The sequence below is a fragment of the Notothenia rossii genome, assembly GCF_949606895.1.
Source record: "Notothenia rossii genome assembly, chromosome: 6".
NCBI classification, from domain to species: Eukaryota; Metazoa; Chordata; class Actinopteri; order Perciformes; family Nototheniidae; genus Notothenia; species Notothenia rossii.
In genome coordinates, this window is record NC_136909.1 from 11,391,217 (window position 1) to 11,411,006 (window position 19,790).

Here is a 19,790-nt window from a genome sequence, read left to right on the forward strand (position 1 = left end):
ATACATTTTGATACTTCAGATTAAATCTTTTTTAAATATCAAATTAGTTTTGATTGCCTTCTTATTCCTAATGTTTTTAATAGTGCTAATATATTGTTTGAATTCTTGATAGAAATGTACAAAAAGTGGTTTGGAGTCAGCTACCTTTGAATCTCATAAGGACGCTGCTTTACGTCCTCCCACGGAGCGGCGCGCTTTGAATACTCGCCGGGAGAAGCCGGCCGGGCGAAAGAGAGGGGCGGGGTTACAGAGGGGCGGGGTTACACCTTTCAGTGGGAATCCTCAGTTCAAAAAGCTGCCAACGACCCCTGGTTCGAAAGTGTTGAGAGCTGCTTTCACTACCACCCAAGAGACGACCAAAGAGGACCGGAATATGCTCTCTGTTAGCGGAAAATAGGGTTATATTCACTGAGGGAAGTTTCTGAATTCATCTGCGGTGAATATTTAGAAGAAAAAAAAAAGAAAACCGCAATAAGTCGTACAGGTGGAGGAGCACACACTGACCGGTGAACCCGTTTTTATCATCCAGACCTTCTCTCACCTGAGCCCAACCTCACAGACCAACATGTCCGTGGAGAGCTACTCTGCGCTGGACGAGTCCTCTCTCCGAGCCTTGGTGAGTTACTTCAATAAATGTGCTTTACCTAAACTCACATGCTGCTCATGAAGGTGCACTGCTGTGGTGGTACTGCTACCTGCCTGGAGAAACACAGATACAAATTGAATATAGCATTCAGCAGGCATGGATGTGTTTATGATATGGGGATGAGATCTTAAATGTATTTATCATCATGCTGGTGTTGGTTTGTTACTGTTACATTCTTTAGTGCAAAAATGTTTAGCTATTGTCCAAACAACAACGTGTTTTGCCCCTGCCTTTATATGGTATATACAGTATAGTAATCCTAACAGGTGGTTTACAGGTTTAGTACCTTTTGTACTAATATATAATATAATATAATATATTATATGTATTTAATATAACGTGTTATTGTTTATTTTCAGAGAAGAGGTCACCTTGGGTTTTTAGGAATTTAAATCGGTATTTTTCTCACAATTATTTTTACTTTTCAATTAATACACAATCAAAACATTTAGAAAGTTATAGGCAAATTTAAAGGATAATGACAATATACAATTTGCTTTTCTAATTAGTCGTCAATGTAAAACGTGAGGTAGTTATTAAACAGAGAGTTGTTTGATTGTTTTGTCAGCGTAAACTAGATTTCAAACCCCTAAATTGATACATCTAGTAGTCTCTAATCGCCAACAATTTGAACTGTTATGGTCATTTATCAATGTCTTGTGTTCTGAACTTGTGATTGGGGAAAAAACAAGCACTTTGAAGAACAGATTCAGACACTTCATGCACTAATCAATGATTAAATGATTAAAATAAATAACTGACAGATTGATCCATAAAAAAGATAAAAATCAGTCATAGTGAGAACTGATTAAAGTAACCGTTGACGTGAAACATGTTATCAGACATTTAAAAAAACAAGAATGTTCATTTCACTTGTAGGTGATTCACACTGATCCATTAAGCCTAGCCAATTAATGAGGTAGACATTACATCATAAGTGAGAGCAGCAAATCAGTTATTTTAAAGTAAACCTGACAAAAGAGGACTTCCTGTTTCGCGTTAGTCATGCCTGGATTATTTCCTGAGGCAGAGGAAGGTGAGACATCTGTCTGTCTGTCATGACACCTGTAACACACACACATTTACTAGGATGCATGACTCAGCGTGTCACTGTTTAGACACCGTCACACTACTCAGTCCGAGAAACACAGCTGGTACATAAGAAACCTGTGCAGTACCATCCTTTTTATGGTTTTCCGTTCAGGAGTAATGGCTACTGCGAATATGCAATGACGTAGAAGTCTGAGTCCTTTAAAAAATGGTGTTGACATTTCAGATTAAGCTACTGTATCTGATTTAAACGTCCTTTCCTCACCAGTTGCTTTCCCAAAACTGTGCCCTTTAAGAAGAGGTTATCTCTAAGATATACATGTATATCTTCTGTTCTCATAGATCAGTAAGCCAGACAAGAAAAAGCTGTTAACTTTGGAACAAGGCGGCGTATTAAATGTTTTCTTGACCTTCATGCAACTCCATTATTACCCCAAAGTCTGTTTTTTGTTTGGCCAAGACCTTTTCCCCTCATAAATCACTTAAACGCAAAACTTTTATCACAAGAGTTATTATAGTAATAGTGTGAGCATGGGAGTATATTGAGGTAATAATATTTTGTGTGTGTGTGTGTGTGTGTGTGTGTGTGTGTGTGTGTGTGTGTGTGTGTGTGTGTGTGTGTGTGTGTGTGTGTGTGTGTGTGTGTGTGTGTGTGTGTGTGTGTGTGTGTGTGTGTGTGTGTGTGTGTGTGTGTGTGTGTGTGTGTGTGTGTGTGTGTGTGTGTGTGTGTGTGTGTGTGTGTGTGTGTGTGTGTGTGTGTGTGTGTGTGTGTGTGTGTGTGTGTGTGTGTGTGTGTGTGTGTGTGTGTGTGTGTGTGTGTGTGTGTGTGTGTGTGTGTAAATCGATTCATATTTTGAATAGTGAAGGAATGAGGACAATTCAAAAGTTTTTCTAATACTGTGTTTGATGTATCTTGATTAAGAAAAGGGTATTTGTCCAATAATGAAGTTAGAAAAAACATACAATAGGAGAACAAAACTGTAATTACGGTTCAGGAGAGAAAGGAAGCCTGAAAGGACGTAGAAAGGACTCGTCAAATAAGACAAAGGGCAAGTCGTCTTTATACACAGAACACAAGTAGGCACTAGTTCAAGAACAGAAAACAAACCTATGATAAGACTACTTAGCAGGACTTTACATTTACAATGCTTGTGTGCTGTTGAAACAAAAAAACCTAATATTTGATCTTACAATGCAAGTCCCTTCTACTGGCTTTTTATCCCAATTTCCCATATTGTTCAAATGTTCCCCTGTTCCCTGTGTCCTGAGAGAGCTTGCTGTGAAACACCAGCATTGTCTCAGACTAAAACGAGTATCACGCAGACGGAGGAATTCGTGGGATTCACCCTAATGTGGTTCCTCACTAAGCTACATCTCTGGATTCATGGAGCTGAGAGTCCCCCCCCCCCCCCCCTCTCACATGGGACCACCAGCTATAAGGTCACAGCGATCCCACATCTGATGATGTTTGCAGGGACTCGAGTGTCAGGGTTTTCCACAGTGAACTCGGTGGAAACAAACTGTGATTAAACTCAGACGAGAAGTTCATATGGGAATGAGATGAAACTTAATTTCAGAGACATGAATGGAGCCTTTTGTGTTTGTTCAATCCAACACCCCATTATGTGGTGTTTTTATATTCAGTCATTGTTGGGGGGGTTTGTCAATTAGGAATAATTTTTCAGGATTCTAGTTAAAGATGATGGACGTGGCTTAATTAAAGTGGCACTAAAGCGGGTGGAGGAGCTTCTGTGAAACAAAAGTTGGATAACAAACACAAACTCCAGGCTGTGTGGCACTTAATGAACTAAACAGTCAGAAGGTCATATGGCGGCCTCTCTAACGCCAGTAATCCCTTCCTACACTTCTATTCAAAGCCATGGGTGCCTTTTTTATATTGCTCACTTAATCCCCTTCCATGGCAACCAGCAAAAGCATTTTCCCTTTTCTTTCGGCCAACACAATTATTTAAATATCCACGAATCAGTTGGGGTCCTAGTTTCTTGTGGATAGGATGTTTGCTGCGGGTCATCTGTCTGAATGGTGCTTAGAAAACACAAAGCCTGTTGAGGCCAGGGAGAAGAAAAAAAAAAGAAGCTCTTTCCAACCAAACCGCTTTTGTCCACTGTCACTGAGAGGAAGATCTGATCAGCTGATTGCCACCCTTGCAGAGTGATGATTATCTGTGGCTGTTGTTTCCTGTGTGCTCGTGACAAACCTGCAGGACGAGCCGTGTCTACAGGTGTGTGTTGTCGTGGCACCTGTGCTCCACTAACAATAAGGTTCGTCTGAGGCGTCTGTCACCATGATCCCCCTTCTAATTATCTCCGAAACCCCTCAATCCAAATTTGACCTTTTTTAAACATCGCCTTTAGTGATTTATTTCCAGCATAAGTAGATAATATATAGAAAGGTAATCTAAATGATACTCGATCAGCCCGGCCCCTCCCTCCAGCCATCCACTACACCCATAACACACAAATGTGTACCTGTACCAAGAAAAATAAGTAATAAAAAAACCAAAATACCACAAACAATTCCCAAAAAAAGGAACCAGATAGTGCAAATGAACCGAAATAAAGGAAACAATGTAGTTGCAGGAAGGGAACAGATAACCCGCTCTTATGTGTCCTTATAGTTGGTAGTGGGAGAAAAAGGAAATTATAAATCAACAGTAACAATGATAAGATATAGACTCATATATGGATCCCAAATTGAACATTAAAGTAGGGCTACCCTGTGGAGTCTGTCTCCAGATATGTAAGAAGTATTTTTAAAGTCTCGTACCAGTTCTCCAATGTCAAAATCTGCATGATACATCATTGTGGTCTGCTAACGCACACGTCTGTCTTCTAATGTTTTTAAATTGACATGCCTGCCTGGAGACATGTCTGTCAGTGGCGCCTGCTGGGCTGATTTCACATGCTGGATGTCTCGCTTAATGATTTGTAACTCGTCCTGCCAGCCATGTGACTGTCCTTTCTCCCTGGTGAGCGAGAAGCATTCACACGTGTTTCAAAAAAGGTTCACTCTGTGGTCCAGTCCTGGTGATATACGGGACCCCTGGGCCTCCGCTTTATGGCTCTCTGGACCCTTTGTGTGTTGACAGGGGCTCAACGGTTACAGTCGCACAGGAAGAATGGGTTTGTTTTGTGGGGGTCTCGGTAAAATCCCAGGTCCCCCCCCCCCCCCCCCACCCCCTGGAGACACGGTCCAAAATGTCAGACACATCATCAGGAAGAAATAAATCGGACAAATTGTGCCGCCTGTCGTCTGGGACATTTATTTTTTGTCAGTGATGGTAAACTTTAATATGGTTGGCTTTCTGTCAGCTTGGCAGACGCAACAGGATATTTATATATGATTTTGAGCTGCGTTGTAACTTTGATACTGCAAGACTTAACTTGTCAACAATCATGAAATCCATACTTCTGTCTTCAAGAGGCTGCAGTGTATCGGATACAAGCTGCTGCATGCACCAGATGAATACAGCTCCCCACTCTTTTCTACTCACACTCACAGAAAGAAAAGTGTGTGAAAAGTTTTATTCTCCTGACCATTGACAACACCTGCTGCGTTTATGCCGGCAGTTTGTGATGCCTTTGACCTCGGAGGATGTTGAAAGGGTTTTTTAAAAAAGTGTTTCTCTCCCCTAAAAAAGTGACTGAGGCTTTTAACTACAAGCACAGCATTCACAGTGCACACCTGATTTATTCCTGCTCAGCCTGTCATCATCCTCACAGGTATTTACCTCTTTCACATCTCCACAAAGCGCTTCCCGTATGATCAAGTTTCAAAGGTGACAGTGCAGAAGAAATGGGCTGTACATGCTGTACTTCCCACCATTCAGGGGAAGTTTTTCCTCTCTCGTTATCTAAACTGTTGCAGTGACAGAAATGAGTTTATCACATGAAAACGAGCACTTTAGTTCCAGCCTGCAGACTTCAACCTCTGACAGTGAATATTCCTAAACACGGCCAGGCAGCACAGAGATAAGAAGTCGCTTGTTTGTTTGATTAAACAGGAAAGTTTTGTTGCTTGATACTTCTATAAATAGCCATCTATGTTTGGCTCTGAACGGATGAGAAAATGAAAGCAGTGGACTTTGTTATGATGTGCGTATAAAAGTCTATTTTTGGCGAGTGGCCTTTTAAGCAATGTGTTTCTCTGGAACAACAATGAGTAACTCGTACCTCATAGTTCCTTATACAAGTGGATACGATGCCTATTGTTTTGTCCTTTGGAAATGAATCATACTTCTGAAGTATATGTTTAAGGGCATTTCGTTGTTAAATTGGACATCAGACTGCTTTGTCATCTTAAAGAGTCATGAACAAATGATGTGGCAGTTTAACACTTAATAACAAAACACCTCACACAGGTTGATTCGTTTTGTTTCGGCGCGCCATTGTGATTGATGCTTGAAGTGTAAAAGATGTAGGTGATGGAGTACAAATATAATATCCTGAAGACAATCATGAATTATCTTTTTTTTAGGGAAGAAACATCAGAATCATTGAGGGAGGTACATTTTTAGACACTTGGTAAGCTCTATAAATACCTACGCATAATCTGGACAAGATGTTGATGTGGTGAAAGCATTTTGGTTTCTGTTTGTAATCCAAGTAGTCAGATCACGTTATAGCAGGCTTTGTTCGAAGCGAGTCAGCAGTCGGTGTGGAGAGCAAGAGAGGCAGAACTCGTTGACCGAAATGCAATCTGACGACTATTCAGCTTTTTATAAACTTAAAACGAGCTTGTAAACTGGCTACTTGTGAAACAATCCGGTCGTAAACGTCGTCACTCAACTACAATGACATTCTTGCCTCTCAAGTTGCTGATTGGACTTTTAAACAATGTCTGGAACATGGGAAATAAAGTCTAGCTACACCAGATACTGGCCATTTCCCCAAAAGGGTAAATTGGACGGATGGAGGCAACACCAGCCGCTACTGCTGTAGAAAAGTCACCACAGTGTGTTTTTGGGGTGTCAACAGAGGGACGATCCATTATAAGCATCAGCAATGAGACACTGCTGTCAGAACTGCTCTGGTATTTATGTCTGTGTTAAGTGATCCAACATAGATGGTTTCTATCACTGAGCTCCATCTGTCTGGATCATCATTAGGCTAAATGGAAAAGGTCTGGGTAGGGGATTGGAGGTGGTCTCCTTTACAGCCACCAGGCGTCTCTGGCTATTGAAAACCCGGCTAGACTTTAAGTGCTTCAGGCGCTCAGAGGTTGCATTTTAGTGCCCAACTCTCTCAGCTGCTGTTTCAACAGTTTTCCAGGTGGTTTAGACTCAGAACATAAGACCCTGTACACTCAGTAAATCTAAGTATCTGGGATCAAGTTAAAGTTTTATATGTTTCATTTGTGCGAAACAATGAAATGTTATCCGTAAACTTGGACAATGTCCACTTTAGATGAAATGAGGAGGCTGTCCCTTTTTGAGGGGAACAGCACTTTGTGACTCATTTAATTACAGACAGGCTTAAAATGCCTTTTACTTTCAGACCTTATTTGCTTTGCCCAAAAAGCAAAAGGTGTCAAAGCACAGCTTCAGTGGAGTTCAGGCGGTCATTGGCTTTACATTGGAACAAAGGTGTGGCTCTGTTTTTTTAATAAAAAAGTAGCATACAAGCGGCAAACGGCCCTCTGCAGGATCAGAACTGTTTCATGTTTTTTTCCAAGTCATATACTGGATTAAACCAATAGAAAAGAGTTACATGTTACAGGTTTAAGAAAGGATAGAACTTTTACATGGAAAATAAAACGGATAAAAGGGAAAGAGATCAAGAGACAGAAACTATAGAAACATTGTGGTTTCCCCCCCCCCCCAGGAAAGAGCCATTTCCTGAGATCTACGAGGAACCGTCCAGCGGATGTTGATGTTTTGCTTTCCAGGCCGCTGTTGTTAATTTTGTGGCATTCTTGAGATAATAACAGCTGATCTGTTAAACCTTGTTTGGTTTTGACTGTCTGTCGGTGAGCGTCTCTCACTCCCGTTGTTGAAGGTTCTGCAGAGAGTCAGCTTGACTTGATGTATCAGAACAAACTGTTTTGTCCACAGCCTCCCAAAGTGCTTTAACCCCCCCCCCCCCTCCCTCTCTCTGTTTTCTCCTGTGGGACATCCCTTCAACCTCCTGGCTTTTCCATCATTAAATCAAAAGAGAAGGGCACATAGGGCTGTAGTACGACCGGTGATGTCCCATATTTGGAGAAGATTAATCAAGCTCTGTCTCCTGCTGTGACCCGGATCTGCTCACAGGACAGGTTCAGCCGAAGTGCAGGATCCATGGCACTCTTCTCTTTATTTATGAAGACTCCTTCCTGCTGAAATATGTCCTTCTGTATCACATCATCTCCTTGTGACCACCGAGGAGGTACTAACAAACTGTGGACAGCTCCCTTCCTCTGCGGGTTTCCTATGATTTAGTAAGATGAGACACAATGGTAAACAAAGAAGCTGTATACAAAATAGATCCTGCTTTTGGGGAAAAAGTAGCTTTGATGGGTTTGAAGGTAGGTCGATTTGAAAGAGAACTAAGCAACAATTGCAGAAAAAACGACATTGTTAAACAATTTGAGATCACAGAGAAAAATGACTGTTTTTAAAGTAAATGGATGCTCAAATAATGTTCACACTTTGTTTGCATGTGTACTACGCGCAGGTTTTAAGTCAAATAATGAGACAGATTTTCTCCCATTAAACCGTTTGGATGAGGCTCCCAACTGTAGGCCACAGTTATCTCGACCCAGATCCCTCTCTCTGACCTGACCTGCGACTCTGTAGTGAGACACACTCAGAGGGGACGAAGTGTGTGTGGACTGTGGAGCCAGACAGCTAGAATGGGCCAAAACCTCTCTCAGACGGGGCTTATCAAGCCCAAGAGAAATATGTTCTACTGTGGACCCTTACAAGATAAGAGGAGTTAACTACCCCAAGGTGTTTATGTTGGCGGCGGGGGTTTAAGGCTTGTCTGTCTTTCAGCAGGATTAGGGAAAAACTGGCCCTAGTTTTCATGAAACTTTGTGAAAGGTTGTAGCATGGGCCAAGCAAGTACACAATACGGAAGTAGTTTTCCAAAATAGGGCATTTGTGCTTTTATTTATGTGTTGGCGATTTATGTGGTGCCCTCTCAAGTCGGAACAACACCTTAAACTGCTATCAACATGTTGTGTAGCAATAACACATTGTCTTTGTAGTGTCCGTGTTGTTTCCACTTTACCACTTAAAGCTCATGATCACGCCATAGTTGGAAGAACAAGTTCCCAACCCAACCTTCACAAGATCATGTGAATGCACTAACTTTTTGAAGTTCAATGGTCTTGAATTGCATTTTCCATCAAAGCGCTGACCCTGTGTGCACAATCAAGTGTGTACTTATTAAGCCAGCCGTGTGTGTAGTCACAGCACTAATGTAAGACTCTACTATGAGCATGAGTCCGTAACATGCAACATGTGAGGTCAGATCTGTCTTCAGGGCATCATTACTGCCCCCCCCCCCCCCCCCCGATGGATGTACATTCCTCCATGCTGCCGTTATGCTGCCGTTCTTTATGCCTGCTTCCTCAACTGTGAAGGGGACAGTGTTTCCCCGGGTCTGCTCTGGCCTTCTGTCCTACCATCCAGTTTTTAATAAAGGTTATGCCTCCACACGTGTAGCCACACTCTCAAACCTTATGTGCTGCAGTCTTTCTTTCATCCTGGCATGCATATTTTACAGCTACTCCCCCTTTTCGTGGCACATTGAAGGCTCAATCTGCTCTGTAGCGCAATGGGTTTTAACCTTGATTCTGGTTTGTTTGTTTGTTAATGTTTCAGGCGATAGGTAACTGAAACTCACTCTTCAGTAACCAGGAGTCCCATGCCTTGCAGCGCACTTATGCATCCTGATTAAATTCCCATTTATGTGTGGGTGCGGTGAGCCGGCCGGCTGCACGCATGCTTTGTTTCTTGATGCAGTGAGAAATGATTTACAGGCTTCAACCTGATTCCTTTCCCAAAAGCAAGCCAATAAAGCGAGTCCGGGCTGATAAAAAATACTTTTGAACTTTCTCATCCTTTCCGTCTTGCTCACTTGTTTTTATTTGTTTCCTTTTCAATTTGTTAAGGAGTCTGGTGTTCTCAGTAGCAGCTGGTAATCCACTTCAGCTCCGCTACGAGGAGTGTCCCATGTGTCCATATAAGGGCAAACCCACTTGTGTGCTTGACAGAAGTGCCGATCTGCTGCCTGGCTGCACTCTAACCTGCAGCCTGCTCTGGAAATTATTACTGTTGCCCTCATTTCATGCACAAACACAGTAACGCCCCGACCTCTCACTTACACTCGTGCACGTGTACTCACACTTGTTCTAAAAGTATACGAGCTCCTTTGTTTGTGTCAGGAAATTAGCGCTCCACGTCATAGTTCACAATGTGGCAACCAGAGAAACAGCATGAGGCGCAGGAACAACCATCAATAGTCAAAAGGTGTGTGTGTGTGTGTGTGTGTGTGTGTGGAAACATGCATGGTCAGTTGGAATTGGAAATTGTGCCTTTTTTTTTTTTATATAAACAAGTGTATTCAAATACAAAGTAAGTACAAGTAAACATGAGCCCGGACTTTCCCTGCCAACCTTCAGTATTTGACAGTTTTAGATTATCTGTACAGACACATACTTTTTGGTACCACAACACGTGTTGCAGGATACAGCTCAATGAGCCTGTTCTACAGAGACATATCTAAACTGAAACAGAGCTTGGATATCATAAGTGATGTATTAATAGATACCCTTTTATTTGCAGGGATAAACATTCCAAGTAAAAGAGAGGGTTGTGTAATTAAGACAAATCTGAATTTACTACATTTTATTTTTATTTGCACAGTAATTTAGCAGAGTGGTCTGTCTCTCTTCACTTCCACAGGGTTATCATAATCCTGGTTCAGTGCTGCACCCGCAGGTAGTTGTTCCAGCATGTGTGTTTGGCTCGGCTATAGATGGCAGACCCACTAAATGGTAGTTAAGTCAATTCAAACCACCTGAATAACCTTGACTTTTTGCCATATTTGACCACTTCTCTCTCTGTTTCCATGTGTGTCCCAATAAATTCAACTTAAATGATAATATTTCAATCTGTTTCATGTGTAGCAGATGAGTTCCGAGGGTGTTGCTGTCCTTAGGAGTGTCCCACCAGCTGGTTGGGATTACTGCTAAACCATGAACTCTCTAATTGGCTGTGATGGATTGAGCTGCTTCTGTCGAAAGTCTTGGATATAGGCTTGAGGTTTTGACTCCATACAGAGCTGCTGCTCGGCAGGAAGTGACTCAAGGCGACCAGCAGTGCATTACAAGCCTTAGCAAGCGAATGTATGAAACATAAAAAATGTGTTTGTGTCCTCATCACTCCACGATTCCTGCTAAAAAAACGTAATAATTGTCGATGAGTAAAAGGATTTGGGAAGACTCATTCGTAAGCATCGCCTGGTAGAAGTTTCTACAGGATTGTATTTCCTCTCCTCCCCAATTCACACCACCTTCATCCTGCTCCTAACTTTTATATATCAGAGTTGGAGGCAGACAGGTGTGGCAGCAGCTTCCTCACAGTCGATGATGAGTCCTCAGTTGGCAGAGCAGACAGGTCCTCCCCGCCCAACGTCGTAAAAGGTGCTGATAGCTCGGTGACGTCTAAATGACGGCATTGATTTCACGAAATAGGTGTGACCTATTTTGAAAAGTGTTGTTTCTGACTCGTACGTTAGCAGTAGGAACATGAAAAGCTTCCCGGCTCTAACGGCTGCTCTCCTCTGGGTCACAGTGCGGTTTTTGTTTTGAGCCACAGTGACAGTTGGGCTGTGGTCAGGTTTGAAAAATGCCTTTGGGAACTGTCAATGTTGTAAGGTGCTGTCACTGTCCCCCCCCCCCCCCCCTTTTTTTTCTACTCCCACTGACACAGTAGAGTCCACTGTCATGTGGAGGACTCTGTTTTTACACAACTGTGTGTTTGCGTGTCTGGTTCTCTAACGGTCATTCTGTTTTCTTTGGCAGGCGCCCAAGTTTAAGGTGTGTTTTATTTGCTTGAGAAAACGCCCACTCGTTGCCCTCCTGTCAACTTATTTTCCTCTTTACAATATGTTAAGGAAAAGTCAGTTACAGCTGGTGGATTTGTGCCAGTTGAATTCTAGTGTGCACATATTTCAACCAATCCAAACACAGTCCATGTGCAGCCGTCTGTGCACTGATTGGTCCGTTTGAAATGTCATGTGTTAGAGCAGGTCAAGGCAAAGGGGTAAAGGTCAATGTGCTGACCTGCATCATCTGTATTTTTCATCTATTTTTTTATTTTATTTTGTCCTCTTTACTTTGCTTTGACGTTAACTAAGCAGAAGTTATTTTTTTTTAGTAGAGGCCTGAGCCCAAGGCCTTTCTGTATCTCAAAGATGAATAATGTTGGCAGTGTACTGGCTGTATAATCACATCATGAAAATCCTTCAGCAGTGAGCTTGACAGTGTGGCAACAGACTGCTCCCTCGAGGTGTGTGTGTGTGTGTGTGTGTGTGTGTGTGTGTGTGTGTGTGTGTGTAAAAAAAAAAAGTGTGTTTGGATTTCCACCAATTCTGACGCTGCTGCTCGTTGTATTATCACACTGCTGGGTTGGAGCGGACTGCAGTTCCTGATCGTCAGATTTCACTCGCATCTCTTTCCGTGTGAGTCAGCAGGAATGTGAGGAATGAGCCATTCGAGGCCATTTCCCACCCAGCTCTCATCTGCCCATTTTTAGGCATGCTTGAGTCCAGCTTCTTCAGTTTTCTCTTTTTCTCTCTTTGTCATCCTTGCTCCCTCTTGGCTTTACTTTCCCATACCTCCCGTTCGCTTCCTTCCTCATATTCTTTCTTCCTGCCTTTTCTGAGCAAGTTCTCCTCTTACCCGTTATGTTCAGCCGGCTCAGCAGTTTGAATTTCCACAAATTATAGCATATATAGCGAGTGCATCTCTGCTGCATATTTTGTGAGACCTCAAAACCATGGGCTCTCTTCATCTCTCGTTAGACCCCCGCCCCTCCTCTCAATCCCAGCAGGGGTGGGGGGGCACATCAACCCCTTTTAAACCCACAGCTCCCTGTAGTAAAACACCCGTTGGCACAAAAAGGTTAGTGTCTCCACTGTGCAGGTTTTAACTGGTACAGCAGGAAGCCTTATTAAGCCTGCCAGCGGAGCAGGAGCCGCTCATCTCTGCATGTGTTGACAGGCTCCCGTTGTCGAGCAAAAGAGAGATCTGTCTCTCATCTGACAGGAGAGGGCTCCCTCTACCCTCCCATGCTAGCGGCTGTCGCGCACATGAAAGCATTGAGCCAGCTGACTGCTGTGTCTGTCTGCAGGCATGCTCAACACACACCTTCATTACTCCTTTTTTGCTTGAAAAAAGAAACCCCTTAACTAATAGCCACTCGGAGTGATGACATGGCTCTGAGTGTAACAATATTTAGGGCCTCCTGCTGCCTGGCTACTGTCCAACCAAGATGATTTACAGCCAGAGAAGAAGAAACCTGGGTGATACGTCGGCCTGGAGAGCTGAACACTTATAACACTTCTTGCTGAGCCTGTTTCTCTTCCCCAGTGTTGTTCTGTCTTTTCACATTAGTGCAGTCGGGTCACTTGTCATCACCAATCAATAAGCCCTGCTTCAGTGCTGCTGACCCTGTTAGACATGTCAAACTAAGCCAGGGACATTTAGCCTGATACTGTCTGGACATCACACACCTGAGAATACTAAGTAAGAGATAATGTGTAGCTAGCCGTTCATTATTGTAAAATGAGACTGTTTGTTTGGAATCAGCTTCAAGAGGTTTCTTTTTCACTAACCCATCTTTAAACACTGCCATTATTGCATCCAATAGTTTCATTCAGTCAACAGACCAGCATTGCTATTCGTAAAGCCGAACTGCTTCTTCGACTAGATCACAAAACTTTAATTTTGCAGGCTACTCTAGACATCCGTGTGTGAGGGCAGTTTGGCTTTCGGTCGACCCCTTCTTGTAAACAAACACGTTATTGTTCTTGTTTGACAATGATAATTAAAGAGGGCAAGAAAAGGCGACTGTAAGAAGTTGGAGCTTTGACTTTGAGCCCTACAGTTCAGCGTATTCACGCCCTGTACTTACACTGAGAACAGGCCTGTGACCCTTCACTTATAAAACGGTGTGGAGCTTTTCCTGATTACTCACTTATATATGCAAATATAAGAGCGGCGAGTAGCTAATCTTATCAAGCCACATGTTTGGGATGCTCCTGTATATGAGCACACTTTTCAAAACATTTGCATTTGTCTTCATGGCTTTCTTTTGTTTATCTTTCTTATGTTGCAGCTGGATGAAACCGTGGATCTGGACGAGAGGCGCGTCATCCGTTCAGCCATCCGGGAGTTGAGGAGGAGGGAGATCGAGGACATGGAGGCCGCTCTGGCCAGCAAGAGGTTTCGACCCGCACGCATCATCCAGCAGGAGGACAAGGAGAACCAGCACAGGTAAACACACACACACACACACACACACACACACACACACACACACACACACACACACACACACACACACACACACACACACACACACACACACACACAGACCTGTCATAATGACAAACTGCACCAGGCCAGGTGAACTGGGGATGCTGAGAAAACACTCACAAAACCCAGATGCAGCATTCCTCAATTTCCAGTCAGCAAATCATATGGGACACCAAACTGCAACCAGAGTACATTTTCCATTTTCCAGTTTGAATGCACATTTCACGGTAAATACTTTCCCTTTTAAGTACGTGTCCTTAAGTTACATGAACTCTTATGAGAGTCAGATTGAAGGATTTTTCTGAGCTCATCCATTTCTCTTTATTGATTTACTTTAATCCAGTTACACACACGTCTCCTGTCATTCAGCTGAGCAACGTGAATAATGGATTACTCGGATAGAGTGACACCTTGGCCAGAAAAAGTTTTTTATTGACAAAATAGCAAACTGAATGAGAAACAACAAGATAAACATGATTTAGTTATTATAGAAAAACGTCTTGATTGTACTGTACGTTGGGATTGTCTGTATTTTAAAGAGGTTCAGACAAATGTATATATTCAACAAACCTTTTCTACTCTCTTTTTGAAAGACCTTTCTTTGTCGTTTTCTTAAATACAGCCAAATTCAAACCGAGGCCACTTTATTAGACCGAGGGAGCTTCCTGGGTTCACTCCATTTTTCCCCCTAGTTAAAACGGGGATAAAGTAATTATTCAAATAATTTGGGGAGATTAATTTAATTTGGGATGATAAATACCGTCTGGGCAAAGGTTCAACAACTGAGTGGCTTCAATTTGCAATGTTTAAAATGTTAATCCCCTAATGACACAGGTTGAAATTGTTATACCATTAGCTATTGGCAAAACACGATCATACCAAATCTCAACAAAATGACATTCAATTCTGAAAATGAAAAAACACTTTTTATATCCTTAAACCATTGTTTAATCTTTGATGCTTTTTGTTCAGTGTCTGAGATGAGCTCTACAGGTCAGGATTAACTAAGACTTTAACCATTGTTTAATCTTTGATGCTTTTGGTTCAGTGTCTGAGATGAGCTCTACAGGTCAGGATTAACTAAGACTTTCAAAAGGTGTTGATTTAAGGTCTGGTAGTGATAGATTGTGAAGTAATGCTATTGGAGGTAAAGAGGATCCTCGGCCTGCTGCTGTCTCTTTCACTGATTTCTATTAAGACCAGCTGCAGGTCCTAATCAATTCCATTCCCTCTCAGAAGACTTGAATTACAAGAATAAAGCCTTATATAGAAAGCCTACCTACTGTACCACATTCTTGCATGTGTTAAGACACACATAACCACATGCACACACACACAACCACATGCACACACACACACACACACAACCACATGCTCACACACACACAACCACATGCACACACACAAACCTGTCTGAAAGTTGCATTCTCCCGTGCCTCTCGTTTGGAGGAATGTGAAAAATTCCTCTCTGTTGTCCCACACTTCCTTTATTACCAACAACTGGAGGAAAAGCAGGATGATGAGGGGAGCGTATGAGTAATAGAAAGCAACATAAAAATGAGCAATATGAGGCTGACAATAGGGGAGGATGAGGCCAGCCTTATTCACGCACTGTGTCACTGCTGTCAAATCCCTTTTTCCACACTTTATATGGTTTCTTCGGATGTGTTTCCTCCCGTAGTGTGTGTGTAATCTTGAAATTGTCTACTGCTGCCTTTCACATTCTAAGGGGCCTCAGGAAAGAGTCGGTGAAAGCCACAATTTGTTTTGGGACATTTTAAGATCCCATGATATCCCAGTGTGTTACTTCCTGCATGAGCTTCAGTTGATGGTCAGTCACATCTCTGTGTCTTCTCCTCTAACCTGATTTCAGCGACAACTTGAACGTCCTGTCAAAAAAACTCCAGTCAATCCAGGACATTGATGAGCTCACAAAAATGGTGAGTGTAAACCGGCCCAAAAAATCTTAAAAGATGGTGACATTGCATGCTTGTTCTGTGCTCATTGAAATGTAATGTGTGTGTTTTGGTTGAAGCTCCGAACCGCCAGCGAGTACGAGGAGAGGAAGTTGATCAGAGCAACCATCCGACAAATCAGAGATGAACAGCAGCAAGGTGAGTCCAGCTGTTGTAGTTTCTATTTAAAATATTTAGGATTATATTTTTACTGATTTAGAATAAACTCAATAGCTTAGTGGTTGAATCGAAAACATAAAATGATGATGGATTTTGTCAATGTTGTCTGGCATTTCACACAATTAACTGATGAGTCTCAAGATGGTGCTTTAAAGATCCAGTTAAAATATGTCACACTAAAATATACATAATTCAGCTATGTTCTGGGTGATGGAACTCGTGCAACGTATATCAGACCTAAAGGGCATTCATTGGTTCATTTAGCGCACTTTGTGTTGGAAACCACTGCTTCAATCTTTAAAAGTTAACATTTTTGCACCAAAAAAAAAGTCCCCCAAATGGCCTCATGAGGGCGCTGACATTACAGGTAAAGGATCAGCTGTGAACTCCTTCACTGCTCGTTTCATTTTATAACACTGTTGGGATAATGCGAGCATAAAACAAGTGGGAGAGATAGCGGGCTGTCTGTGGTCGTCATGGTTTCTGTGGCAGATCTACCTGGATCAGATAGTGGATTCCTGTCATTCCTTAGCGCTGTCTGGTTTGTGTGAGGCTCCGTCACTGTGAGTCAGGACTCCTCAGATAATCTCTCTGTCTCTGTCACCTCCCCTGTGTCCCATCTGGGTTTTCTCTTCTCCTACAATTAGCAAATTACCATAGTCTATCTTTCAGTGTCTAAGTTTGTTTTTTAACAAACATACACAATTGCCATATTTATGCACTTTTTTGTCTTCAAATAATGAAACACTTCTAGTATCCCAGCGTACACATACAGGTCATTGTACAAAAATAAGACAGAAAGAATTGACAAGATCAAAACAATATCTACAGCAGACAAAAAAAATTAATGAAACAAATTGTAAAGGAGGAAAAGTAAACCCTGCATAGTCATAAATAATAACAATTAATGGGAGAGACAAATAAATGAAGATAACTATGTACGATGGTTTAGGGGACTTGGCCTTGATACTATTCAATTAAGTATATACTACACACTACATTATTGTAGTTGCAGAGGCACAACAGGCATCCATCCCTTTTTTTTAAAATGTTGATTTCTGAATCCTTAAGGCATATGAAATGGCTTTTCTTTTCATTTGGTACAGCTCCCAAGCCTTCAGGATCCGGTCGTTGTATGTGCGGTGTTCAGGCTTTTCCCATCTAAACGTAATGCACATGATGGCTGCTGCCAATAGGATTCGTAGTAAATATGCTTTATCTGCCAGCAACCCCTTCCAGGAGAACTAGCAAAGGACCAGAGTTTTGACATGGGATAATATACTTCACTCAGTCATTGTACTGCTGCTGTTTGTGTGTTTTTAGGGTCTGCAGAGCGGGTCAAAGCTCCGGGTCGCTGCCAGGAGCCTGAGAGTGTGGAGCCCCAGAGCACCATGGGAACTGTGGTGAGTACAGCAGAGGCATTGATGTGAGGAGTAATGATTACATATCCTGCCTTATCCTGAATATTAGTCTAAAAGTCACGTTAGTAGTGATGGCTACACACTGTCTCTAGTCTCTCACACTCACTCGTGTCAGCTTCCAATCGCAGAAATGAACCCACCACAGACCAATTTGCGGGTGTAAGAGTTTGTTTGCATGGCAACAGAGACCGCTGAGGTTTCTGTGCTGCCACAACGAAGAATGCAACAACAGGCATTGTGAATTGAGGCACACACACTGTCATGAATGTGGCTACACACACACACACACACACACACACACACACACACACACACACATATACACATATACACATATACACATATACACATATGCTTCGGCTGCCAAGGAGCAAAGAATGTGCTTTTGTTTCTTAACGTCCTAATTCAGATTTGGCCAAGACTGAGGAGAAAGACAAAACGTACTTCGAGCCTGTCAAAAACGATTTACTGCCTTCACTTAACGCCCGGCTTAGTCTACCAGAACCTGTCATTTTGCACACATCTCTCTGTACAGGCTTTAGCCCTCAGACAGCTGCTTACTGAAATGTAGAGTTTTGAGGGAGAATTCAAAGGATTTAAAGACTTTTAATTTAATTTCATCTGATTTGATAACCCACTTTTGATCATGTGTTTCTGAATCCCTCTTCAGCCTGATGATAATGAACTTTATTTCCAGAGCGGAGCTAAAGCTTTATCTCTTCCAGCGTCACAGATTGAATTATAAGTTTGTTGCTGCAAACATGATGAGAAGACGTGAGGCTTAGCAGTTTCACAGGAGCCAGATGTTATCTTATCTGCTGTGTTTGATCACAGTTTTCTGATGAATGCTCTTTTTCCAGTGTTTGAGATTTCTGTGAGGAACAACAAAGCTCATTCTTACTGTATGTGGTCACTGTTGTTGCAACTCAAGCCTTTTGAGCTAAGGGGGCTGGAGGAACACATATCATCTCTTGTAAGGAAAACACAATCAGTTGAATTATCTGAGTTTTAGTGGTTCGTGTGAAGGCACCCTGACGTAAAGGGTAGAAATGAAAGGCTGTTAGTATCCGTCCCATTGTCTGAGTGTGTGTTCGTGTGTGTATTCTATGCAGATTGGACACAATGACAGTATTCTCAAGTCACAGGATGCTGTGACGTTCAAGCCCTGTTGCCTCACTTCCTGTGAGATAGCAGCGCTGTGTGGCAGAGGAATTGAGCGCTCCAGGTGGTGTGATGCATCACTTTGGAGGGCTACGACTATACGATAATAATTGATCATGCATTCAGAAGCTCCATTTGCAACATCAACAAGGAGAAATATTAAGACATGATGTAAGGGAACAAACATTTAACCAAACATCGCAATCACTGAAGAGAGAAACATGCTCAAGACCCTCTCACGTACATTAGATTGAGTGGTGCACAAAGGAATGACCTTATTAAATCGTGGGATCCTGTATCTCCGATTTTAAGGAAACAATCCATTTTCGCTGTTCAGGTTATGGTTGGGGTCAAAGATGATGTTGGCCAGCCTCAATATGTTGTTATAGTAGGTTGATTCATGGAGTCTCTGAAAAGGTTGACCTACAATCTTTGAGCGGATTTTCAACTTGTAGTATTGCAATACTGAAGAACACTCAGAATCACAATACTACGTGTATCAACACGGCTGAGTTCGGACGGACAGACAGACCGACCACCAGCTGTGCCTCAGCAGCCTATAGTCTGGCTGGAATGGGGACGTGTCCAAAAACAACACGAAGCAGCAGCAGCAGCAGGACTCCTTCCCTCACATCACAGCAACGGATCTCTTTGAGCTGTGTGCGATTGTCCCGTGGCAGATGGAGGTCCTAGATAGGCCTCCGCTGCAGCCATCTCACACACGCAATATGTGCACACCGGCGGCAGCTTGAAACATACACCAGCTCAACAACTCAAGACACACAAACTTAAGGTGGAAAATCTTAGGAGTTCATGTCTGTTTATTTA

At 42.5% G+C, this 19,790-nt stretch overlaps 1 protein-coding gene across 5 annotated transcripts in view; it reads left to right on the forward strand.

Annotated features, from left to right (window-relative positions):
* Positions 1-297: 297 nt before the first annotated feature.
* smtnb (smoothelin b) overlaps positions 298-19,790 on the forward strand; it is a 49,445-nt gene continuing 29,952 nt past the window's right edge. For all 5 annotated transcript variants that reach the window (XM_079686689.1, XM_079686691.1, XM_079686690.1 and 2 more), the window contains exons 1-5: positions 298-616; positions 14,046-14,203; positions 16,119-16,185; positions 16,281-16,359; positions 17,704-17,783. In XM_079686689.1, the coding sequence (XP_079542815.1) occupies positions 566-616; positions 14,046-14,203; positions 16,119-16,185; positions 16,281-16,359; positions 17,704-17,783 (435 nt within the window). In that variant the 5' untranslated portion in view covers positions 298-565. The remainder of the gene's footprint in view (positions 617-14,045; positions 14,204-16,118; positions 16,186-16,280; positions 16,360-17,703; positions 17,784-19,790) is intronic.